The 26,595-nt window shown below is 41.0% G+C and overlaps 1 protein-coding gene across 3 annotated transcripts in view; it reads right to left on the bottom strand.

Annotated features, from left to right (window-relative positions):
- ASCC3 (activating signal cointegrator 1 complex subunit 3) overlaps nt 1-26,595 on the bottom strand; it is an 824,578-nt gene that overhangs the window by 617,498 nt on the left and 180,485 nt on the right. For all 3 annotated transcript variants that reach the window (XM_077289661.1, XM_077289659.1, XM_077289660.1), the window contains exon 9: nt 1,014-1,214. In XM_077289661.1, coding sequence (XP_077145776.1) covers nt 1,014-1,214 — 201 coding nt within the window. The remainder of the gene's footprint in view (nt 1-1,013; nt 1,215-26,595) is intronic.

Genomic DNA, 26,595 nt, shown 5'->3' with positions numbered 1-26,595 from the left:
TAGGAAAAGCTTGACTATCACAGCATACTGCACATTATACATTAGTCTTAGACTCCTTCTTCCATTATTAGCGCCGCTACATCTAAGAGCAGGATGGAATGTTATTGTTATTATTGGTAGCATAATAAGTCAAAAGGAGGTGGTCCTGTGCATTCCCAAGCTATTGTTTTTTTAATTGTATAGAAAAAATAGATCTTCATGAGTTTGGCTCTATAGGGCTATGTTTCATTAAGAGTTATCCCACAAAACCTTGCAATGAAAGGACAAAAGCGCTCATCAATGGCTGCGGCTCAAATTAACACAGATCTGTCACTAGATTTCACTTCAAACATGATTAAATAGATCCTTAAGTCCTGAAGAGACTGGTGTACTGTCTTTGAAAATCCATGTCAGAATAGTTGTATAATCTTTTTTGATTGTTTCTCTGTCTAATATTAAAACTAGCATTTTATAACGACAACTGCAGTTGGATGCATACATTACTCACCTTTTTATTGTGATTGAACAACCAATCTGACATAAATGATCAAAGTAAATATACCAGCTCATTAAGTCGTAAAAGATCTACATAATAATGTTTACAGTTTGTATTGTGAAATCTGGTGCTTTATAGCCACGGTGCTGGGAGCGCTGCTAGTAAGTAGAAATACCATACGACTTATGTCCCTCTCTTATTTGGACACAGATTGAAGACCCCAGTAATCACAATAAATCTTGCACCTGTGCAGAGAAATTGCAGCTCGTGCCTGCCCTACTGCGGGCAGAGCCGAAAGCATAAGTGTGCATGTGCCGGCACACGTCATGGCTCATGTGCCGGATGCGGGAGAACTTCAAAAGGACTTCAGGAGGTATACAGGGGAGTCAGGGATATAAGCATTTATGGAATGCAGCACTGGCGCTGAATAAAGTGATAATGTGAGAAAAGCGGTAACAGGTTCCCTATAACCATGCATTGTTATCAGGCACGCTGGTGCACTGCATGTACTTGGGTTTCCTGTATAGCTATGACTTACCTTAAAGTCGTCCTTTTTAATAACACCTTGTTGAATATTTTGACGAATTACATGCAAAACTGTTAGCATGGCAATGTTAGTTTTGCCGGCTCCAGTTGGTGCGCAGATGAGCATATTTTCATTGGTGTTATAAGCAGTTTCAAAAACTATGGACTGGATACGGTTCAGCCGTTTGACGCCCTTGAAGACCAGCTGTCCAATCTGATAGGGGAAAATATACAGAAAAGTTAGAAATAAATAATACTCCTTCACAAATTGAAAGATACAAGACAGCAGTTCAGTATAAATCTGAGGAATGGAGCTGCTGAAAGTGTGAAAAATAGGATGAGGAGATAATCCATGTTGCAAATCCAATTAAATGAGTTTAATGTGACATTAAGCCTCAACAAAAAAAAAAAAAAAAAGTTATGCTAATTATATTAAAATATAATCATATGCTAAGCTGGTCGTGTGTGTGCTCGCAACTCTACAGCAAATGTGAAAGAATCAGAAGTTCACTCAATTTTCTATGGTTGTCAAGTTGGTGGACAGACAGAAACAGCTTCCATAGCAATAATCTGTACATGGTATACTAGCCATTAGTTGCAGATGACTTGGTGCTAGTTTTCTAAGGAAAATGCATTAGGCTGCCGTCACACGAGCAGTATTTGGTCAGTATTTTACATCAGTATTTGTAAGCCAAAACCAGGAGTGGAATAAATAGAGGAAAAGTATAATAGAAGCATATGCACCACTTCTGCATTTATCACCCACTCCTGGTTTTGGCTTACAAAAACTGATGGAAAATACTGACCAAATACTGCTAGTGTGACGGCAGCCTTAATCTCATCTAATGTGATCAATCACCGAATGTCATTATTTAAAGAAGCACTCCTCGCATCAAAGTTTTTATCCTCTTAGGATATAGCAGTTATATTATGTAGCACTGTGTACTTACAATTGCTCATCTTGCCTTTCTACCCAGATAATTCTTCTCTTTTCTCTGCTCTATGTAGAAACAGGAAGTATTTTGTCTACTCCACACTTCAACTCCTGACCCAGCTGCTCCACTCCTCCCCCGTCAGAGATTTTTTCAGTGACTTATGAGTCATACAGATAATTGACCTCCCGTATCTACATACAGCTTAGAAGATTTTATCTAGTCAATTTTTCTCTTTTCCATTAGGTCTATGACATCACGTGATTAAAAACTAACTGGGTAGAAAGGCAAAATGAGCAATTGTAAGTACACAGTGCTATTTAATATGATTACAATATATTACATCTGTGACCACTTTCACCTATCTAAACTATTGATACCGACATACAGGTTATAGACTGCTGACAAAGTCCACCCTGTATGTCTCATATCAGATGCCTGTTGTGGATAAATCATCTTTTATCACTTTATGTAAATGATCTCTTCCAGGTTCTGGAGAGGATGGTGCCTGGAAGATAACTCTGCCTCCAGAGCTTAGTTTACATGAAGGGGGAGTTACCAGCATGAGGTGTAATGGTTACTAGTGTGATGTGTAATGGTTACCAGTGTGATGTGTAATGGCTACAAGTATGATGTGTATTGGTTACCAGTGTGAGCTGCAATGGCCGCTCTCTGCTCTCCTGATCTCACTGCAGAGCTGTGTGTGATTATAACTGACATCTGCAGGTTCCTCTCAGTTTCAGCCTCCAGCTCACAGGCAGACGATGATTTTAGGGACAGAAGCACATGGCTTGATGAAATTCAACAGCTGATCCTTTTGGTGTCTGGCAGTGTTTCTCTCATAAAGATCAAAAGAGCATACTGAGCACTCCTGTGTTTTAGGGAGTTGCGAAAGAAACAGTAGATATAAAGAAAAATCTACACACCCTTGTTTAAATGCCAGGTTCTGTCATGTAAAAAAATTATACCAAAAAAAGGCATTTCAAAACTTTTTCTGCCTTCAATATGACTCAATCTGCACTATTCAATGGAAAAATAAACAAATATTTTAAGGTTGAAAAATATGGTGTGGTGTATTCTTTAAATTTCTACCAGCATTCAGTCTTTTTGGATAGGAGTCTTTCAGCATGGCACATTTTGAATAGGTGAATAGGCAATCTTTGCCCATTCTTCCAGTGCATCTTCTGTGTACAGCCCTATCCAGTTCACCCACAGATTTTCAAATGGATTCAGGACTCGATGGACCATTTCAAAACATTCTTCTTCTTCTGGCAAAGCCATTATTTTGTTGATTTGGAGGTATGCTTAGGGTCGTTGTTGCGCTGAAAGGTGAAATCCCCCTTTATCTTCAGCTTTTTAGCTGAGGTCTGAATGTTTTATTGCAAAATGAAGTATTATTTTGGAACTGATCATAATTGCCTGCACCTTGACTAAAGCCCCATTTCCAGCTGCTGAAAAACAGCCTCAAAACATAATGCTGCCTCCATCATACGTAACGGTAGGTATGGTGTTCTTTTAGTTCTGCTCAGTGTTGGAATTGCGCCAGACATACCTTTTTGAATTTTCCCCAAAAAGTTCAACCTTGGTCTCATCAGAACATAAACAGTTTTCCACATGCTAATTTCAGACTTGATGTAGGTTTTAGCAATACATAGCTGGGTTTGAATGTTTTTCTTTGTAAGAAAAGGCTTCCATCTTGCCATCCTACACTACAGGCAAGACATGAATACAGGAGATTGTTGTCACATTCAGTACATAACCAGCACTTGCTGGAAATTCCTGCAGCTCCCATAATGTTGCTGTAGGCCTATTATCAGTTTCCAGGACCAATTTTCTTCTAGTCTTTCCATCAATTTTTTGAGGGATGTCAAATTCTAGGTAATGTCATTGTTGTACCAAATTTAAAGCTACTTATTGGTCACCGTCTTCATAGTGTTCTATGCTATATCCAATGTCATGGAAAATCATTTTACCCTTGTCCTGACTGATTACTTTCAACAATGAGATACCTTTTTCTGTGCTGTAAGCTGTTTATAGACCATGTTATTTGCTGTAAAATGCAACTAGGAAAAAGTCAGGAAAATCCAAATAGAACATCTAAACTTTATAAGGAGTTAAACAGAATCCCAAGGATGGTAGCGGTGTGCTGACTGCTATTTAACATAAACTTAAATGTGATTGGCTAATTCTGAACACAACCAGATCCCCAATCATAGAGGTAATTAGTGCCACATTTCTATAAAATGCCATATATCAAATTATTAAAACTGTTGCTTACTACATACAGGTGGCATGCCATCCAACTATGCCTGCCTATTATTTTGATATTAACAATTAGCTTTATTCAGCAGGATTTATGGTACCGCCAAATGGTTCAGGTGCTGAAAAACATCAGCAATGATAAATACTTGCATTGGTCTATGGATAAAATGGGCAAAATTATGCAGCTATAGGCCATAATAGTTGGCTGGGGCTTCAGGATGTGTGTGTTTGCTAGGCCACACAAGTCTTACCCTTCCTTATACACTGTTTTGCATAGACAAGCTGGTGAAGATTTCTATGAAATCATAAATAGGTTATTCAGATGCTAAAACAGTAAAAAAAAAATAATTCTAAATTAATTCCTTTACTCTGTTGAAGGGAACATGCCATTTTGAATGTGTGTCAGGAGGCACCATGTTACAAAGCACTAGTAACTTATCAGATTCATATAAAGCTTTGTAGGAAAAGATTTAATTATTCAACAATTTATCCTTTGAAATCACTGCCTTTTCTCTTCTTGAAAGTCCAGTTGCTGACCCTTCTCAGTGACTGACAGCTACATCTGTATGCATGCACACACATGGAAGGCTGTCAGTCACAGAATGACCCTGCCCACTAGACTATAAGAATCTTAGAATAATCATCTTTATTTTTATATAGCGCTAACCTATTCCGCAGCGCTTTACAGTTTGCACACACTTGAAAAGTTTTCCTTCATACAGTATTAAAAGCTATAAATTAATCTGCTCAGCTACTCCCGATCTATACAGGAGTTTTAGCAACAGTTTATTTTAAAGAGTAATTCATTTTTTTTTTAATTTTTTTTTTTAAACAGCTTTAAAATTAATTTACAATGTGGGTGTCTGGTTACTGAAATACCGCCAAACCTTTAAAACATTGTGCTGGAGCACTCGGCTTCTACATGAGGCACTCACACAGCTCATCATGCGGTCCATAGACTTTCTACTGAGCCCGTACTCGGCTGTCCACGCGGCTCATGCAGGAACTGAGTGCTTTTGCATCTTTTTTTCCGTGATCGTTGCAAATCTCAGGAACGTAACCCCACTGATCTAAGGCACTTCTGAAGGTCTATCGTGATTTGAAATAAAATGACATTTTTTAAAATGCTCGATAACATAGAATGAAGTTAGTAAAACTAGGGAATACTTACAGGAGGGTACGAGCACAATTTGCAGAAACAGACATTGACAATTATGGGGTAAAAGAATGGGACTATCAACTCAGAGCTATTTAGCTAGACGTTATTTGATACTGTTGCTGGCATAAAAGTAGCTGTAACTATCATTATCTCATTATTGCATTAGTCTTTCATACCAGAGACGAGAAACAAACTGTCCAGGCTCAACCAGTGCAAGTGAAGTTCTGGAAATAGCCATACGTGGCCGAGTTATGTGGTTCCCACCCCTCTCACAGAGAATAAGGGTTACGGGGACGGCGTAGAACAAGTGACCAACTAATAAATATACAACATTGGTATTACCTTAATCCTAACAGTCCACAGACTAAAGGTAAAACGTTATGCAGGACGGAGAAGAACGTAAAATTTTAAACATGAAACAAAGGCAAAATTGTTGTTTTTCTCCCATTCTCCACCATAAAGACTTAATAATATTTAAAAATAAGTTATGTGCATCCTAAAATAGTGCCATGAACAAATACAACTCACGCAGAAAAATAAAAGACCTTCCCTCGGCTAAATCAAAGGAACCATTCAAAAAAGACAAAAGAACGAAAAAGAAGGTCCAAAGATGTCCAAAATAGGCTTGTCGTGAAGCAACTATCCTAGGAAACGAGCTGCATAGTATATTACAAATGTGACACATACATCTCACCTAGTATATTATAGTAAATGTGTATATGTTTATATACATACACAAATTCATCTTTGAGCATGAGCCGCTAGAGAATAATTGGTAATAAAATTTAAGAAAATATGTTCCAGAAAGTACAGTGTAAGCTTGACTCCTAATCTCCTATTCATCGTGTGTTTTCAAGCTACAAGGTAAAAGAATCTGAAAAATCCAATTCACAGTAAGAAACTCAGTTCTAAGGAGTCAATGGTGACCATTCAATACAAAGAGTCAGAACTTTCCTGGGTCTTGCATAATGGTGCAGGATGCCCTGCTGTTAACATGAAGTCTTTCAATACATTGCAGCGAGAGGCATGGCAACAGAATCATAAGCATCTCATACAGGAGGAATGAGGAAGAAAACAAAAATCGGAACAAAAAAATAATACCTTCATACAACATGTTAGGAGACTACATACAGTATGTTCTAAATATTTATAAAAGCGGTGAACATTTTATCCGTATACTGTGCGTCATGCTATTCTTTTGTTATCCGTTTTATACATGAAAAGCTGAAAAAAATAATAGAAATACATTTTCCTATGTCATTACTGGCAATGGATCCATAATAAACAGTTGGCACAAGGATGGTGTCGGTGTGGCATCCATTTTTCTTACTCACTCTATCACTCTATGTGTTTAACAGGTGAGCGCATTCTGCAATCTTTTTCTTTTATAACACAAATTTTGTCTGAACTGCCCCTTTGACTTGCATCGGTCCGTGTGTGCCCAGATGGGAGAGCAGTGATCGCTACAATATGGATGGCACTGTTTGAGGGCAGAGTAAGACCATTGCGGCTAGACCAGTTGTGAGGAAGATGAGGCACTATAAAACAAGCCTCATTTGATGCAGAACTTAGCTTTCAGGAGAAAGAGTATAATTTATATTTTTAGGACTCTGTAGTTGACATTAACTCCTTACGGTCTGGTCCATTTCAGACCAATAGAACAAACATTTTTTTTGTGGTTTCATTGTCACATTACTGGAGCCATAATATACGATATTTTTCAGATTATAAGATGCACTTTTTTCCCCAAAACTTTTGGGAAAGAATGGGAATGCTTCTTACATTCCAAAAGTAGCTTGCCGTCTGTGGTGGAGCGGGGTCCCGGGGTCGCTGCTGCAGGAAGCTTCTGATAGCAGTGGCAGGAGTGGGCGATACTGCAGGGTCCAGGCTGGGGGGAGGGCATGTTTGGTGGTGCGGGAGCTCTGTCGTCATTTTGTGAAAGCCCTGACCCCCGGCACTTTCCATGCTTTTTAATGATGTGGACTCCGAGAGAATGGCCGCTGGAGGTGGAGCATGCGATAACGGCACAGAGATCTCGATTGTGCATTTTCTCGGAATCCACTGCATTGAAAAGCATGGGAAGTGTGGGGGCGGCTCTGGGCTTTCATAAAAATGTCGGCGGAGCCCCTGCACTGCCAAACACCACCTTCCTACCTGCCTGGAACCCGCAAGCATCATCCCACTCCTACCTCCACTGGACCCCATCTCCTACAAGCCTACAAGCCTGTGGCCTGCAGCATCTCTGTCGCCAGATTTCTGCAGCAGCGACCATGCCACCTGGGACCCCGCTCTGTCAATGTGGCTGGATGATGGCTTGTTTTTTTGTAGGATGAGGTATACGTGTCGGTTGTACCATTTTGGGGTACATAAAACGTATTACCAAACTTTATGAAACTCTTTAGGGGGAGAGAAATAAAAATGCAGCAATTTAGCAGTATTTTTATTATATTTTTTCTAAGTTTTAAAAAACCACGCCAGCATATTTTTTTTTATTTTGGTGCTGGAATAGTGCTACTAATGTAAGGTCACTTCGCCTTAATATTATACTCACCACCAGCTGTCTTCAGCTCATTCTGGTGTAGCTCCGCAGTCTTGTTCCCATTGACTTACATTGAAAAGTGACCTCTGGCTCATCCAGCAAAAACTGGAGTGATCAGACCAGTCACAAACTGCTGTAGAACGACTGGACTGGAGTGCATAAAAGTTGAAGATTGTGGCTGTCAGGTATAAGATTAGCGCCAGGAACCGAATACTACGTAGTAGCACCACTCCAGCGCTGCAATAAAAAAAAAATGCTGCAGTGGTGCTTTAAATTTTGCTCTATTCACATCCCTCAAAGTGGTAACTGCATTCTGTCGGTCGCGGTGATTGCTGCTATGCCAAATGTATATCGGTTTATTAATGTTTTACGACTTGGCACGATATGTGCACGGTTTGCATCTTTTGCACGACATATTTGGTGCATGTGACTTTTTTATTACACTTTTTAGGAAGTGGAATGTACATAAAGAATTCTGGAATAGTTTTTTTTTTTTTTTTTTAAACACTTCACTATTCAGTTTAACTGGCATGTTAACATTGTTGCTCAAGTCAATATTATAATGACAATACTCAATTTCTGTAGTTCTGCCTCACAGAGACAAACATATCTGGCCCAGCTCATACAGCCAGAGTCTGATACATGCTGTGCATAGACTGGGCAGCAGGAATCAGCTGTCAGGTTCACTTTCATCTACCTTTTCCTCTACAGGAGGTTCTGCAACAGTGAAGGTGACCGGTACACAAAAGGGTCATTGCATATTTGTTATGCTTTACGCTTGTAACAGAAACCACACCACAGTGCCAATTCAGTCTGTTGCTTTGTGGGAATATTCGATGGGACCTCCTAATGCGGGTATGGTCACGGCTAAATAAATGAATAATAAAATAAGAAATACAAGCCAAGTTCCATTTATAGTGAAAGATTATAGGGAAAACAAGTATTTTTTGGAACGCTCGTTTCACAAGATCTTGCAATCTGAACAAGCGAATGCGCAAAACTCTGAAAACAGGATTTGCACAGCTGAGAACAACAGCAGCCTATGTGCACTGAATGATCTATTGCCGATCAATCCGTGACGATCTGAAGCTGGGTCGGCCTGTGTTATTAAAACACTCCATCATCTGATCAGCGGCTGTAAATGTACACGGACCCTAAGGCCACAATCACATGATCAGTATTTCTAAGACAAAACCAGGAGTGGAACAATCACAGGAATAGTATAATATAAGCACGTCACCACTTCTGGATTTATCACCCACTCCTGGTTTTGGCTTACAAATACGGAGGAAAAATACTGACCAAATACTGAACATGTGAATGTGGCCTAAGGCCGATTTCACACATTTGACATTGACAGTTCAGGCATGGTCCACATGTCCAAACCGGCCACAGATCTCCAAAACTCAAGAGCCTCAAAGAAACATATGAAGCTATCATGACGACAGGAGACACACGGCTGCCCCAGACCTTAAGGTTGTTCCTTGGATCGTGTGAAATCGACACAAAGAGAAAAAAAATTACTCAAGGATATTTATAACTCCTGTAGAATTCTCGCAAAAAAAGAAAAAAAAAAACCTGCTCCCCATTTACAGCTTAACTCTTTTGCCACCATTATTTTTAGTCACCGTACAATTTACACTTTTTAATTAGCCATTATTAATGATTACAGGTACCTCTGAGCTCAGAAACAAACAAAAGGATAAGGTTTCCAAGCCAACCGTTACCATTTTATCATTGTGGCTACATACAGCTGCTTCAATATATACTTTACGTGTTCTGCAGAGGTTGTAATTAGAAGAAAGGGAACAGATAATTATTTAATCCATCTCCAAGCCATCCCAGAATGTTTACTGATACAACTGCTAAGGTTTCATTAACAATGAGATACCGGACAGAACTGAAGCTACGCAGCTGCACAATTCTCCACTCAATTCTACCATAATGGTCAGAGATTAAAACTTTTCTTCACCAAGATGAAGCCTTTCAGTGATATCACGCTCTCTTCAGAGAATTGTAAGCACACATAATAAACCATGATTTTCTGAGAACGTAATTTAAACGTCCTTTTATGCTGAAGTGACAGAACCATAATTTCCAGCTTGACGTTGCAACATCTAAAATATCGCATGCAGCTAGCTACACTGCCAGAGGAAAAATACCGTAAACAGACTGGTAAATGTCACCTGTAATTGTGTAATAATGCAGCAGTTTGCTGTAAATAGTTCATAAATATTTTTGCAGAAATGTGTGTTATGTGTACTTTGTGTAAATTACACTGGTGCTCAGCTGGGGTTTTTGTTATACTGGGTTTATCGTCACTCAACAATAAAAGAAAGCAAGAACCATGTAGGAAACAGGTTGTACTCAAATCATCAGCTCATGTCTACATGCCCCCACAAACACTAGACTACTGACAGTTGGACCTACCTGATTTTGGTGGACACTCTAATGTGTATGGGAGACCTAGACAGTTTTATTGATGTTCAATTTAGGCCTTCTGTGCAATAGTTCTCCCAAAGATAAGCTGCCCCAGACATGTCGGGAGACGACTCTCATTGAGAACAGTGGAACGCTGACCAAGATGGCTGGTTCGACTGATAAACTAATGCAGATGGAGGATTGACGAGTTGAACCTTTACATAAAGATTTTTAAATCTTCTCATCTTTGCAAAAGAAGAGTCAAGAGCAGAGGGTGATTTCATCTAGTACAAGGGGGTAAGGGGTGAGAATGATGCTCATCTAGTTGGGTTGTGCGCATCACAGCAATGAAAACCGGTAGTAAATAAGCTGTTGTACTCACGTCTGTGAATAGAGGGTGTCCTTCCTCTACATGTAAAATTGAAAAGTAGTAGAAATGCAGTCATTTGGATGACCACGATGTTGAAAAGATACAGTGGTTTCACACATATAGATGTGCTTCAAGTAGTCTTTATTATACTTTTCCGGGTTGTTCAGATCCCTTTATAAAATAAAAATACATGGTGGGCCATGTATATGGACTCACTTAAAATGGGAATGGTTGGTGATATCAACTTCCTGTTTGTGACACTTTAGTTTATGGGAGGGGGAAAACATTTCAAGATGGGTGGTGACCATGGCGGCCATTTTGAAGTCGGACATTTTTTATCCAACTTTATTTTTTCCAATGGGAAGAGGGTCATGTGTGTCACATCAAACTTATGGAGAATTTCACAAGAAAAACAATGGTGTGCTTGGTTTTAATGTAGCTTTATTCTTTCATGAGTTATTTACAAGTTTCTCTTTGTTTACAGCCATTGACATGTCACAGAGGTTAACATGTGAGGAGCGGATAGAAATTGTGTTGATGTCTGGTGAACGCAGTACCTGGGTCATTGCATCAGATTTCAATGCAAGACACCCTACACATGAAAACTGTCACCATTCCGATGTTACTTAGGTGTATCCATATAAATGGCCCACCCAAAAAAGTTTGCCTCATCACTGAACATAATGTTCTGTGTAAACTGAGGGTCCTGTTACAATTTTTGTTTTGCCCATTCTGCAAATTCAGCGCGCCAATCTGGCATCAGTCGAACATCCCTTCGGCAGATATTAGCTACTCACAAATGTCACCCTTACAAAATCCAGCTGCTGCAGCATCTCAACAAGGATGACGCATTTTTCCCATTGGAAAAAATAAAGCTGAATCCAAAATGGCAGACTTCAAAATGGCCGCCATGGTCACCAACCATCTTGAAAAGTTTTCCTCCTCCCATATACTAATGTGTCACAAACAGGAAGTTGATATCACCAACCATTCCCATTTTATTTAGGTGTATCCTTATACATGGCCCACCCTGTGCAAACCTAGATTTGTAGCTTTACATGGAAAAAGGAAATCTTTAGAACCGAAACACATAATAAAGACTACCTGAAGTACATTTATATGTGTGGCACCCCTGTATCTATTCAGCAGCACAGTCATCAAAACGTCAACCTTTCTACTATTCCTAAATCTCATCCTTGGGACGCATTGTTTAGCGGATACTCTACTTTTTCCCTGGATCTCACCCTTCCTCTTTTTCATTCTTACAGTTCCAATGGGACCGCCTTAGAGCCGATGTTCTCTTAGGCCATGAAAGCCAATATAAAAAGGGAAAACTGTTTTTGTTTTAATTTTTATTCTCTTTTATTACCAGAGGTCAGTTCCCATAAATCTCTTACAATACCATGTGACTACTTATAAATTAATATTTTTGAACTTACTCGTATTGCAATTCTCGCGTTTTCTGTACTATCACGGTTTGTGCAAAATTCAAATAAAAAAAATTGTTTAAAAAAACAAACATCTTTTTCAGAGCATCTAAGTAAAAAAATCAATGTATGAACCCAATTCTATGATACAAGCCACAAATTCCGCCCTGCTTTGGAGTGTTCACGGTCTCCTCTTCCGCCCCCCGCGCACCACTCTAGCATGTAATGTTTCCCCAGTCTTCCTTTTCTACTTGCTGCTGAGATATTCTTCTCAGTCACTGCAGCCTGCTGTGTGATATTGGAGAGTGGATGCAGCTGAAGGACTAATTGCTGAAGAAAACAGACTGAGTTTTCTCTAAAATGAATAAAACATGCTCAGCAGGAATGCTGCAGAGTATAAAAATGACCCAGCAGCTTTCATGCCATATCTGTTGTGTTCTCCATAAAATAAAATAGCAGAGAATACAATTTCTTAGAACTCTGCATTGTGCTGTTTCAATGTTACTTCTCCTTTAAATTTATGAATAAACTAGCTGTACTACCCGGCTTCGCCCGGGTTAATGACTGCTGTTAGCAAAATAGAATGTGTTAACAAAAATTTATTCTGCACACAAAAACCACAAAACAAATAGATAGAAATGTAATTATTAAAAGGCAAAAACTAAGCAAATAGAAGCATTTCACAACATATATTAGCTTTGTTATACTGAGAATGTCTTTGTTGCCTATATTAACCAATCAGAGCTCAGGTTAATTAACTGTAGCAAAATAGAAGCTGAGCTGTGATTGGTTGCTATTGGCAGCCTGATAAATCCCCAGCCAACAGGAAGCCCTCCCCCCTGGCAGTATATATTAGCTCACACATACACATAATAGACAGGTCATGTGACTGACAGCTGCCGTATTTCCTATATGGTACATTTGTTGCTCTTGTAGTTTGTCTGCTTATTAATCAGATTTTTATTTTTGAAGGACAATACCAGACTTGTGTGTGTTTTAGGGCGAGTTTTATGTGTCAAGTTGTGTGTGTTGAGTTGCGTGTGGCGACATGCATGTAGCGACTTTTGTGAGATGAGTTTTGTGTGGCGACATGCGTGTAGCAACATTTTGTGTGTTGAGTTGCATGTGACAGGTTAGTGTAGCAAGTTGTGTGCAGCAAGATTTGTGCATGGCGAGTTTTGCGCGTGGCGAGTTTTATGTGTGGTGCATTTTGAGTATGTGCAAGTTTTGTGTGAGGCAACTTTTGCATGTGGTGCAACTTTTGTACATGTGGCAATTTTTCTGTGTGTGCAAGTTTTGCATGAGGTGAGTTTTCCATGAGGTGAGTTTTGCACGTGTGGCGAGTTTTGCGTGAGCCTAGTTTTGCATATGGCGAGTTTTGCATGTAGCGAGTTTTGAGTGGTGACTTTTGTGTTTCGACTTTTATGTGGCGAGGTTGGTGTGTGTGTGTGGTGAAATGTGTGCTGAGGGTGGTATATGTGTTCAAGCACGTGGTAGTGTGTGGCGCATTTTGTGTTTGTGTTCATATCCCCGTGTGTGGTGAGTATCCCATGTCGGGGCCCCACCTTAGCAACTGTACGGTATATACTCTTTGTCGCCATCGCTCTCATTCTTTAAGTCCTCATTGTTCACATCTGGCAGCTGTCAATTTTCCTCCAACACTTTTCCCTTCACTTTTTCCCCATTATGTAGATAGGAGCAAAATTGTTTGGTGAATTGGAACGCGCGGGGTTAAAATTTCACCTCACAACATAGCCTATGACGCTCTCGGGGTCCAGACGTGTGACTGTGCAAAATTTTGTGGCTGTAGCTGCGACGGTACAGATGCCAATCCCGGACATACACACATACATACATACACACATTCAGCTTTATATATTAGATATACCTGTATGTAATCTCCTGTATATAGTATATACCTGTGTGTCATCTCACCTATATATAGTATATATCTGTGTGTCATCTCCTGTATATAGTATATACCTGTATGTCATCTCCTCCTATACATAGCATATACCTGTGTCATCTCCTCCTGTATATACTATATACCTGTAGGTAATCTGCTCCTGTATATAGTATATACCTGTGTGTCATCTCCTCCTGTATATAGTATATACCTGTATGTCATCTCCTCCTGTATGTAGTATGTACCTGTATGTCATCTCCTCCTCTATATAGTATATACCTGTGTGTCATCTCTCCTGTATATAGTATATATCTGTGTGTCATCTCCTCCTGTATATAGTATATACCTGTGTGTCATCTCCCCTGTAAATAGTATATACCTGTGTGTCATCTCCTGTATATAGTATATAGCTGTATGCCATCTCCTCCTGTATTAGCCCTCGTTCACACGTTATTTGGTCAGTATTTTTACCTCAGTATTTGTAAGCTAAAATGGCAGCCTGATAAATCCCCAGCCAACAGTAAGCCCACCCCCTGGCAGTATATATTAGCTCACACATACACATAATAGACTGGTCATGTGACTGACAGCTGCCGGATTCCTATATGGTACATTTGTTGCTCTTGTAGTTTGTCTGCTTATTAATCAGATTTTTATTTTTGAAGGATACCAGACTTGTGTGTGTTTTAGGGCGAGTTTCGTGTGTCAAGTTGTGTGTGTTGAGTTGCGTGTGGCGACATGCATGTAGGGACTTTTGTGAGATGAGTTTTGTGTGGCGACATGCGTGTAGCAACTTTTTGTGTGTCGAGTTGCATGTGACAGGTTAGTGTAGCAAGTTGTGTGCAGCAAGTTTTGCGCATGGCGAGTTTTGCGCGTGGCGAGTTTTATGTGTGGTGCCTTTTGAGTATGTGCAAGTTTTGTGTGAGGCAACTTTTGCATGGGTTGCAACTTTTGTGCATGTGGCAATTTTTCTGCGTGTGGCAATTTTTCTGCGTGTGCAAGTTTTGCGTGTGGCGAGTTTTGCACGTGTGGCGAGTTTTGCATGTGGAGAGTTTTGCGCGTGGCGAGTTTTGAGCGGCGACTTTTGTGTTTCTACTTTTATGTGGCGAGGTTGGTGTATGTGTGGTGAAATGTGCACTGAGGGTGGTATATGTGTTCGAGCACGTGGTAGTGTGTGGCGCATTTTGTGTGTGTGTTCATATCCCCGTGGTGGTGTGATTATCCCATGTTGGGGCCCCACCTTAGCAACTGTACAGTATATACTCTTTGGTGCCATCGCTGTCATTCTTTAAGTCCCCCTTGTTCACATCTGGCAGCTGTTAATTTGCCTCCAACACTTTTCCTTTCATTTTTTCCCCATTATGTAGATAGGGGCAAAATTGTTTGGTGACTTGGAAAGCGCGGGGTTAAAATTTCACCTCACAATATAGCTTTGACGCTCTCAGGGTCCAGACGTGTGACTGTGCAAAATTTTGTGCCTGTAGCTGCGACGCCTCCAACACTTTTCCTTTCACTTTTTCCCCATTATGTAGATAGGGGCAAAATTGTTTGGTGAATTGGAAAGCGCGGGGTTAAAATTTCACCTCACAACATAGCCTATGACGCTCTCGGGGTCCAGACGTGTGACTGTGCAAAATTTTGTGGCTGTAGCTGCTACGGTTCAGATGCCAATCCCGGACATACATACATACATACATACATACACACACACACACACATTCAGCTTTATATATTAGACTAGCTGTACTACCCGGCTTCGCCCGGGTTAATGACTGCTGTTAGCAAAATAGAATGTGTTAACAAAAATTTATTCTGCACACAAAAACCACAAAACAAATAGATAGAAATGTAATTATTAAAAGGCAAAAACCAAGCTAATAGAAGAATTTCACAACATATATTAGCTTTGTGATACTGAGAATGTCTTTGTTGCCTATATTAACCAATCAGAGCTCAGGTTAATTAACTGTAGCAAAATAGAAGCTGAGCTGTGATTGGTTGCTATTGGCAGCCTGATAAATCCCCAGCCAACAGGAAGCCCTCCCCCCTGGCAGTATATATTAGCTCACACATACACATAATAGACAGGTCATGTGACTGACAGCTGCCGTATTTCCTATATGGTACATTTGTTGCTCTTGTAGTTTGTCTGCTTATTAATCAGATTTTTATTTTTGAAGGACAATACCAGACTTGTGTGTGTTTTAGGGCGAGTTTCATGTGTCAAGTTGTGTGTGTTGAGTTGCGTGTGGCGACATGCATGTAGCGACTTTTGTGAGATGAGTTTTGTGTGGCGACATGCGTGTAGCAACATTTTGTGTGTCGAGTTGCATGTGACAGGTTAGTGTAGCAAGTTGTGTGCAGCAAGATTTGTGCATGGCGAGTTTTGCGCGTGGCAAGTTTCATGTGTGGTGCCTTTTGAGTATGTGCAAGTTTTGTGTGAGGCAACTTTTGCATGTGGTGCAACTTTTGTACATGTGGCAATTTTTCTGTGTGTGCAAGTTTTGCATGAGGTGAGTTTTCCATGAGGTGAGTTTTGCGCGTTGCGAGTTTTGAGTGGTGACTTTTGTGTTTCGACTTTTATGTGGCGAGGTTGGTGTGTGTGTGGTGAATTGTGTGCTGAGGGTCGTATATGTGTTCAAGCACGTGGTAGTGTGTGGTGCATTTTGTGTTTGTGTTCATATCCCCGTGTGTGGTGAGTATCCCATGTCAGGGCCCCACCTTAGCAACTGTACGGTATATACTCTTTGTCGCCATCGCTCTCATTCTTTAAGTCCTCATTGTTCACATCTGGCAGCTGTCAATTTTCCTCCAACACTTTTCCCTTCACTTTTTCCCCATTATGTAGATAGGGGCAAAATTGTTTGGTGAATTGGAACGCGCGGGGTTAAAATTTCACCTCACAACATAGCCTATGACGCTCCCGGGGTCCAGACGTGTGACTGTGCAAAATTTTGTGGCTGTAGCTGCGACGGTGCAGATGCCAATCCCGGACATACACACATACATACATACACACATTCAGCTTTATATATTAGATATACCTGTATGTAATCTCCTGTATATAGTATATATCTGTGTGTCATCTCCTCCTGTATATAGTATATACCTGTATGTCATCTCCTCCTATACATAGCATATACCTGTATGTCATCTCCTCCTGTATATACTATATACCTGTAGGTAATCTGCTCCTGTATATAGTATATACCTGTGTGTCATCTCCTCCTGTATGTAGTATGTACCTGCATGTCATCTCCTCCTCTATATAGTATATACCTGTGTGTCATCTCTCCTGTATATAGTATATATCTGTGTGTCATCTCCTCCTGTATATAGTATATACCTGTGTGTCATCTCCCCTGTAAATAGTATATACCTGTGTGTCATCTCCTCCTGTATATAGTATATAGCTGTATGTCATCTCCTCCTGTATTAGCCCTCGTTCACACGTTATTTGGTCAGTATTTTTACCTCAGTATTTTTAAGCTAAAATGGCAGCCTGATAAATCCCCAGCCAACAGTAAGCCCACCCCCTGGCAGTATATATTAGCTCACACATACACATAATAGACTGGTCATGTGACTGACAGCTGCCGGATTCCTATATGGTACATTTGTTGCTCTTGTAGTTTGTCTGCTTATTAATCAGATTTTTATTTTTGAAGGATAATACCAGACTTGTGTGTGTTTTAGGGCGAGTTTCGTGTGTCAAGTTGTGTGTGTTGAGTTGCGTGTGGCGACATGCATGTAGGGACTTTTGTGAGATGAGTTTTGTGTGGCGACATGCGTGTAGCAACTTTTTGTGTGTCGAGTTGCATGTGACAGGTTAGTGTAGCAAGTTGTGTGCAGCAAGTTTTGCGCATGGCGAGTTTTGCGCGTGGCGAGTTTTATGTGTGGTGCCTTTTGAGTATGTGCAAGTTTTGTGTGAGGCAACTTTTGCATGTGTTGCAACTTTTGTGCATGTGGCAATTTTTCTGCGTGTGCAAGATTTGCGTGTGGCGAGTTTTCCATGAGGTGAGTTTTGCACGTGTGGTGAGTTTTGCATGTGGAGAGTTTTGCGCGTGGCGAGTTTTGAGCGGCGACTTTTGTGTTTCTACTTTTATGTGGCGAGGTTGGTGTATGTGTGGTGAAATGTGCGCTGAGGGTGGTATATGTGTTTGAGCACATGGTAGTCTGTGGCGCATTTTGTGTGTGTGTTCATATCCCCGTGGTGGTGTGGCGATTATCCCATGTTGGGGCACCACCTTAGCAACTGTACAGTATATACTCTTTGGCGCCATCGCTGTCATTCTTTAAGTCCCCCTTGTTCACATCTGGCAGCTGTTAATTTGCCTCCAACACTTTTCCTTTCATTTTTTCCCCATTATGAAGATAGGGGCAAAATTGTTTGGTGAATTGGAAAGCGCGGGGTTAAAATTTCACCTCACAACATAGCTTTGACGCTCTCGGGGCCCAGACGTGTGACTGTGCAAAATTTTGTGCCTGTAGCTGCGACGCCTCCAACACTTTTCCTTTCACTTTTTCCCCATTATGTAGATAGGGGCAAAATTGTTTGGTGAATTGGAAAGCACGGGGTTAAAATTTCACCTCACAACATAGCCTATGACGCTCTCGGGGTCCAGACGTGTGACTGTGCAAAATTTTGTGGCTGTAGCTGCGACGGTTCAGATGCCAATCCCGGACATACATACATACATACATACATACACACACACACACATTCAGCTTTATATATTAGATTGACTACTGGGGGTTACTATTCATAGGATGTATCTCTACACAGTCTGGCTTATCAGCACTAGTTGAAAAGTCACCCATATTGTTTTCACGATTTCATGTGTAAAAGTGAAAGATCTTATAAAACTCATCCCGAAAAAAAAAAAAGCCCTCGACTATTCATCATTCATGTTGATGAATAGATAAGAACAAAAATAAAGTTTGGGCTTTTGGAGGATGGAGGGGGAATGGGGGAACCAAAAGCACGAAAAACAAAAATCACCTGAAAGAGATGAAGAACAGATGCTACTGAAGAGATAGGACGGAGGCTGTAATCACACTAAACGTTTAAAAAAATCGGTCCGATCCTCACTGCCGAGAGTCGCACAAGTGGAATGCAAGTGTCATGCGAGTACAATCCGATTTTTCACTCCCAGCATCCGACTTACATCTGAATGCAGTGCGATTGCTATCAGATTGCAATGCGATTTTAACATTAGCTTTTACATACAGCAAATTCTCTATGTCATTTACACATAGTTTTTTTGTTGGGAAATTTTCCCATGGCGCTCACACTAACGTCAGAGAGGTGAAGTGAGTTCATGGGCTGTGAACTCTCAGGACCTTCCTGATGGCACCGCGTGCAGGAGAACTTTCTCAAGCTCGCGGTGCCGTCAGACAGATAATAGGAGTTCAGAGGGAGACACTGGGTAGTGGTAGAACACAGTGCTCAGTGTCTCTGCTGGATGACAGGCTGTATGGTCGCATAATGCAACCATGCAGCCTGCCACCTAGATGTAACAGAGCTAGACCCGTCATGGGACAAATGGATTATCATCTTCTCTGCGGAAAGGTGAGGAATATTGTTGTTTTTTATTTCAACTCGTTTGCAGGGGACAACAGCATTGGTGGAATGGGCGATGTCGTAAGTATGGTTTAATTAAGATTTATTAAAGGAGTCTGTGTATTTCTTTCAATTAAAGAACCGAACTCTGGGTGTGTGTTTTTATACAATACGATTATGGGGTTAGCAATGTGGGCGTCTTATAGACGACTTCATTACGAACCTCGTAGCTTGATGTCACCTGACAATACAAAGGTGACATCAACCCTCCCAACCATCACCCCACTTGCCACTGCTACAGGGAAAAACTAGGCTAAGTACTAGAACTGGCACACCTTATAGATGCGCCTTTTCAGGGGTGGCTGAGAGCTGATGTTTTTACCCTGTAACCATGCCCCCTTCCTAAGCTATTAATATTAGCCTGCAGCTGTCTGTCTAACCTTTGCTGGTTATTAATTATAGTGGGACCATATGTTATTTTTTGGGGGGTCCCCTATTTTAATAGTCAGTAAAGGCTAAGTATACAGCTTCAAGATAATATTAATAGCCTGGGAAGCTCCATGGGTATTACCCTCTTCGCAGGCTATAAACATCAGCCCCCAGCCGTCTGTTTTCCCTCTGCTGGTTAAGGAAATTATGCGGGAGCCCAAGGCATTTTTTTCAGACATATCTTTTAATAATTAAATACATGTACAGTAAGCTGCACACACACACACAGTGCTAACTGTATATGCCACTGGCATCCATAAATCTATTCTATGTCCTGCTCTATTTTACTGTACGCGGCTGCTAAATTGCCGCAACACTACTCAAAAAATAAAGGGAACACTAAAATACCACATCCTAGATGTCACTGAATGAAATATTCCAGTTGCAATTCTTTATTCATTGCATAGTGTAATGCTCTGAGAATAATAAAACATAAAAATGAACAACGTAAATCACAACTAATATCCCATGGAGGTCTGGATTTGGAATGATACTCAAAATCAAAGTGGAAAATGAAGTTACAGGCTGATCCACCTTCAGTGGAAATGCCTCAAAACAAAGAAATGATGCTCAGTAGTGTGTGGCCTCCACGTGAATGTATGATCTCCCTACAACGCCTGGGCATGCTCCTGATGAGGAGGCGGATGGTCTCCTGAGGGATCTCCTCCCAGACCTGGACTAAAGCATCCACCAACTCCTGGACAGTCTGTGGTGCAACGTGACATTGGTGGATGGTGCGAAACATGATGTCCCAGATGTGTTCAATCGGATTCAGGTCTGGGGAACGGGTGGGCCAGTCCATAGCATCAAAGCCTTCATCATACAGGAGCTGCTGACACACTTCAGCCACATGAGGTCTAGCATTGTCATGCATCAGAAGGAACCCGGGGCCCACTGCACCTGCATATGGTCTCACAATGGGTCTGAGGATCTCATCCCGGTACCTAATGGCAGTCAGGCTACCTCTGGCGAGCACATGGAGGGCTGTGCGGCCCTCCAAAGAAATGCAACCCCACACCATTACTGACCCACTGCAAAACTGGTCATGCTGAAGGATGTTGCAGGCAGATCGCTCTCCATGGCGTCTCCAGACTCTGTCACATCTGTCACATGTGCTCAGTGTGAACCTGTTTTCATCTGTGAAGAGCACAGGGCGCCAGTAGTGAATTTGCCAATCCTGGTGTTCTGTGGCAAATGCTAAGCGTCCTGCACGGTGTTGGGCTGTGAGCACAACCCCATCTCTGGACGTCGGGCACTCGAAACATCCTCATGGAGTCGGTTTCTAACCGTTTGTGCAGGCACATGCACATTTGTGGCCTGCTGGAGCTCATTTTGCAGGACTCTGGCAGTGCTCCTCTTGTCCCTCCTTGAACAAAGGCTGAGGTAGCGGTCCTGCTGCTGGGTTGCTGCCCTTATACTGCCCCCTCCATGTCTCCTGGGGTACTGGCCTGTCTCCTTGTAGCGCCTCCAGCCTCTGGACACTACGCTGACAAAGCAAACCTTCTTGCCACAGCTCGCATTGAAGGGCCATCCTGGATGAGCTGCACTATCTGAGCCACTTGTGTGGGTTGTAGAGTCCGTCTCATGCTACCACGAGTAGTAGTAGCACAACCAAAAGTGACCAAAACATCAGCGAGAAAGTATTGGTACCGAGATGTGGTCTGTGGTCCTCACCTGCAGAACCACTCCTTTATTGAGTGTGCCTTGATAATTGCCAATAATTTCCACCTGTTGTCTATTCCATTTGCACAAGAGCATGTGAAATTGTCAAACCGTGTTGCTTACTAAGTGACAAGTTTGATTTCACAGAAGTTTGATTTACTTGGAGCTATATTCTGTTGTTTAAGTGTTCCCTTTATTTTTTTTGAGCAGTACGTAAACTGTATATATATATATATATATATATATATATATATATATATATATATATATATATATATATATATATATATATATATATATATATATATATTGTAAGAGTCATGTCGGTCTGGTAGTCGGGGGCAGGTATATCTCGCCCAGGTATTTGTCCTATGTGAATTAGGCCGCTCAGTATCTTCAGGATACCGAGGGGTTAATAAGTGCAGGAATAAAGGCTGACCAGCTGGAGGTTTCAGGTGTCAGCCTGGGGCACACAGAATGCCTGTCTGTGTGAGACAAACGTGAGTGAGAGCTGTGCTCATTATCTGTGTAATGTTAGCTGGGAGGGAGAAGCCCCCCCAGTTGTTAGATAGCAGCTTATTTGTTTAGTTAGTGCCGGACAGGCAAGGATTTATTTTTATGTTTTGTTTTTTCCTATGTTGCTTTCACGTTAATAAATCTAACCTGAGGTCAGTCATCTTGGAAACCTGCTGTCGCCTCAGAGTTCAATGCACAAACCACGTGACCTTTGACCCCAGCAAAGGCGATCCCGGAGTGTTTTGTCACAATATATATATATATATATATATATATATATATATATATATATATATATATATATATATATATATATATATATATATCAGTGACATCTTTATATCTATTCTATGTGTATATATCTGTTCTATTCTAACCTGTCACGCTGTGATTTTACTGTGCGCGTCAGATGAATTGCCGCCTTTTCAAAGGAGATCGGTGAGTAAAAATCGGACAGCGCTCGCATGGTCCGAATGCTGTTCGATTTTTTTCTTGCACCCATAGGCTTACATTGGCGAGTCTCGGCCACGTCTGTACCAATGGCAGCCTTCTGTAATTTTACATGCACGTCGAATAAGCCTGAGAAAAAAAAAACGCTGATCTGAGATGACCCATAGAGTAACACTGGGCCGAGTGCTATGCAATGTTTTCTCGCATAGCACTCGGATGTATTCTTCGGTAGTGTGACTCCGGCCTTAGGCTAAGTTCAAACAACCGTTGTAAAACTCAGGGCAGCCAGGTCTCATGATTGTCTCCTTGTGCCTGTCCATACAGTGCCTTGCTTTTTACATGTCTAAATCAGACTAGAACACGCTGAGATTTTTTCACATGAACGCAGAGTTCTGAGTGAAAAATATATTTGCACTAGCACATACGCTAACATTGGGTGCGTGTGTGGTCCATTTTCTATGAATAGCACATGGAAGAAAAAAAACATTTGTGGGAATGTACCCCAACAGAGAAGACTGTTGATAGACAGAATCCACTGGTTAACCACAGATTTCGAAACACAGGCAGCAAATATACCTAAAAAAGAAAGAAGACTAAGAAGACAAAATCCATCATTGAGATAGATCACAAAGTGGAATATTTGTATATCTTGTACCTAACTGGCCATAACTAGGTGAGCTCAGGGATTGGCTACTGTTCAACCCTTTTTAATGGGACAACCTCTTTTAATTTACTAATCTCACAAAAACCATATTAGAAATGGAGGTCTGGCCAACAATTCAGTATGTAACCAAAGTCGTCATGAACCCCCCTTAAAAAATATATACAGTACTGTAGTTATAAGTGAAATCAGTGAACAAAGCAAAATACGAGAAAGGAAGTACACAAGTATAAATGAAAAATCATACTGGTCAGTCAGAAACTAAAAAGTAAATATTAAACTATATTTATCTGACCTTAATGGGAGACAAGTATGTAAATGGAGAAGAAAAAAAAAGAAAAAAAAACACGGCATTTCTGGTAACAATTACAACCCGGACAAAACAATAGAGCAAACCAAAAAACCACACCTTAACAAACAAGTTTTTGATCCTGTACCAAAATCTTCTTCAGGGAAAGCTCTTGAACTTGAAAATCCTGGTATAGAATTGAAAACGCATTTTTTTGGCCATACTTTTTACCGCTTTATTGTTCTATTACCACTAATTTTACTGGTTGTAAATGCTACCTGAAATACAAGAGGTTTTAGCAACAGACGAGCCTCTTTTTTTCCCCCCATTAACATAATATACTACCCTGCTATCTCACAATACTACCCATAAGTGACCCTGTCTCTCAGAACTCTCCATAGTTTCTCCTTAACTGGACACAGACTGATGGATACAGAAGACATCTCCATTTAACTCGCTGTATCAGCTAGGAAGTCGGATTCATTTTATTCAGCTGCCCAGGCAATGGAAGATGAGAATTGGCATGACACACAAGCCATAAATCATAGGCCCCTGAGCCACAAGTTGGAGACTCCTGATCTAGAGATTGTGGCAGGAAACAATGACTTCTGTGAAAACTGCAAAGACAGCTAAAGGACCCTCACTAGTGAGCCCAGCCTCACAGTTTCATAAACACTGATCTAAGAAATGGAAACTAAGAAAATGAATAAGTGGTCCGAAAACCATACACGTATACGCTCACTTCTCCCCAACTAGCAGTTAGATGCGCTGGCTGCAGTGACGTTGGTTAGGAGGCAGCTTACTGCAGGATGAATCGTCCCTCCACTAAAAGCAGATCAGTAAGCAAACGCCCACCCTAAAATGGAAGGAAAGTTTTGTATTTATTTTTAAGGTTGATTTCTTTGTAGGAGTAATTAATATTTACATATCATAGAACATTATTTTAAAGGAGTTATCCAGGACTATATTCATTTTTTTTTACAGTGGACCTAAGAACAGGCAAGTACCGTAGTTGCTTGTTGTGCCCAGTCCAGATCTCTACCAGCACAGAGCGGTCACTGAACGTACCTTTCAGAAATTCTGTGGCTTCTGCTAGTAATAATAATAATCTTTATTTATGTAGCGCCAACATATTCAGCAGCGCTTTACAGTTTAACAGTTCATACACAACAGTCATAAGCAACAACGTTAAAGATAATACAATAATTAAAGCAAAATAAGACGACCCTGCTTGTGAGAGCTTACAATCTACAATGAGGTGGGGAAGATACGAAGTACAGGTGAGTATTTACAGTGATGGTCCAGCCATCTTGAGGGAGTGGGAGAGGTAAAGGTTGCATGAGCTGGTCACCAGCGAGTATTTGTGGTGCTGCTGGGTGCGGTGGAGTTGGATGGAGGGTTATTCTCAGATAGTGAATGGGTTACACACACACCCACACATACACACCCACGCACACTCACACACATAAAATGACTTTGATTAGTGAACATGATAGGCCGCTCTGAACAAATGTGTTTTGAGGGCGCGCCTAAAACTGCGCAAGTTGTGGATAGTCCTAATTTTGGGGGGTAGAGCATTCCAAAGGATTGGCGCAGCATGGGAGAAGTCTTGGAGTCGGGAGGTGCGGATTAGTGCAGAGGTTAGTCAAAAGTCGTTTGCAGAGTGTAACGAGCGGGTAGGCCGATAGACCGAAATGAGGGAGGAGATGTAGGGGGGTGCTGCACTGTGGACATATAGTGCTAATGTCACATCAACACAACAACACCTTCTCTTCGCTCTACTGACTGCCAAGGTCATGGTCATTGACAGCCAGCTCCTGGCTGCTGGAAGCCGGCTGTCAATCAGCATGACGTCGCCAGTCACGCCCTGTCGACAGAGCAGCTTGAAAGAAGAGCTGCTTTGCTGACATAGAACAGCCCAAGAGCTGACAGGAGAGGTCAATGACCGTGCTGAGCAGCACCGGATAGAATAGGCAGGTAGTTACTAACTAGCTGGCAATTACCTGACTGTTAGTAAAAAAAAATAAGAATTTAGCCCTGGATAAACCCTTCAACTGCCAGCAATCTGGTTTATGAGTAGCACACCTTATTTACGACACGATGATCCATTCTACTTGTAACTTTCTAATATAATCACTGCCATTGCATAACCCGGCTATTATAAAAACACTATTTGTACTACACTAGTGTGTGCAGGCATTTGTAAAATTATAATTTATGCAATAAAACATTCGGCCGAACAAAAATGAAGCATGTCATGAATCTAGAGTTCAAACATAGGTGAGAAAGTAAAGACATAAACTAAAGAGAAGCAGAAAGCTCTGCAGCGTCCTGTGTAAACCATAGCTGCACACAAAGCCAAAGACAACAAGTACATATTTAGTGTTTTAACAACTCAGACCCTTAAAAGCATTGGAAAAATGTTGTGCTTTTTTTTCCCCAAGGGAAGGCGCTGACCTTTCCTATCTGAAGTCTAATCCCTTTAGGTATCAGCACTTTTAGAAATTGGAATATCCTGGAAATACACCAATGCGCGGTATTAATTGGAGAAAGAAAACCAAGTGTAACATAATGCACACGTCGCACGGACATGCCCTTGTAGTCCCAGGTGAACCTTTTTTAATTGCTACCTTTTTCATTGTCAGAACCAAAAACCGAGCACAATATCACATTTTTCATTGCCAAGTAACTTGTAAACGGACTATTTGTGCATTCCAAAAACTGTCTCCAAAGCGCGGAATCCCTAGTGCCTGCAATGTTACTCCATGCCTCAGCTTCACTGGAGTTTACAAATATCTGGCTATGTGTTGTGCAAATCCACTCGGATAAAAGGATTTTCTTCTTTGCACCAAAGAAAGGTTGGCTTGTTTAAAACATATCACAATCCAGCTTTGTTAAACTAAGCATTTCAAGCAAGACGAGAGAGGCTGGAAAATGGAACACTTTCCT

Source organism: Ranitomeya variabilis, chromosome 2 (genome assembly GCF_051348905.1).
Source record: "Ranitomeya variabilis isolate aRanVar5 chromosome 2, aRanVar5.hap1, whole genome shotgun sequence".
In the NCBI taxonomy this organism is placed as follows: domain Eukaryota; kingdom Metazoa; phylum Chordata; class Amphibia; order Anura; family Dendrobatidae; genus Ranitomeya; species Ranitomeya variabilis.
The sequence above is the reverse complement of the archived record's forward strand: the minus strand, read 5'-3'. Positions and strand labels throughout refer to the sequence as shown.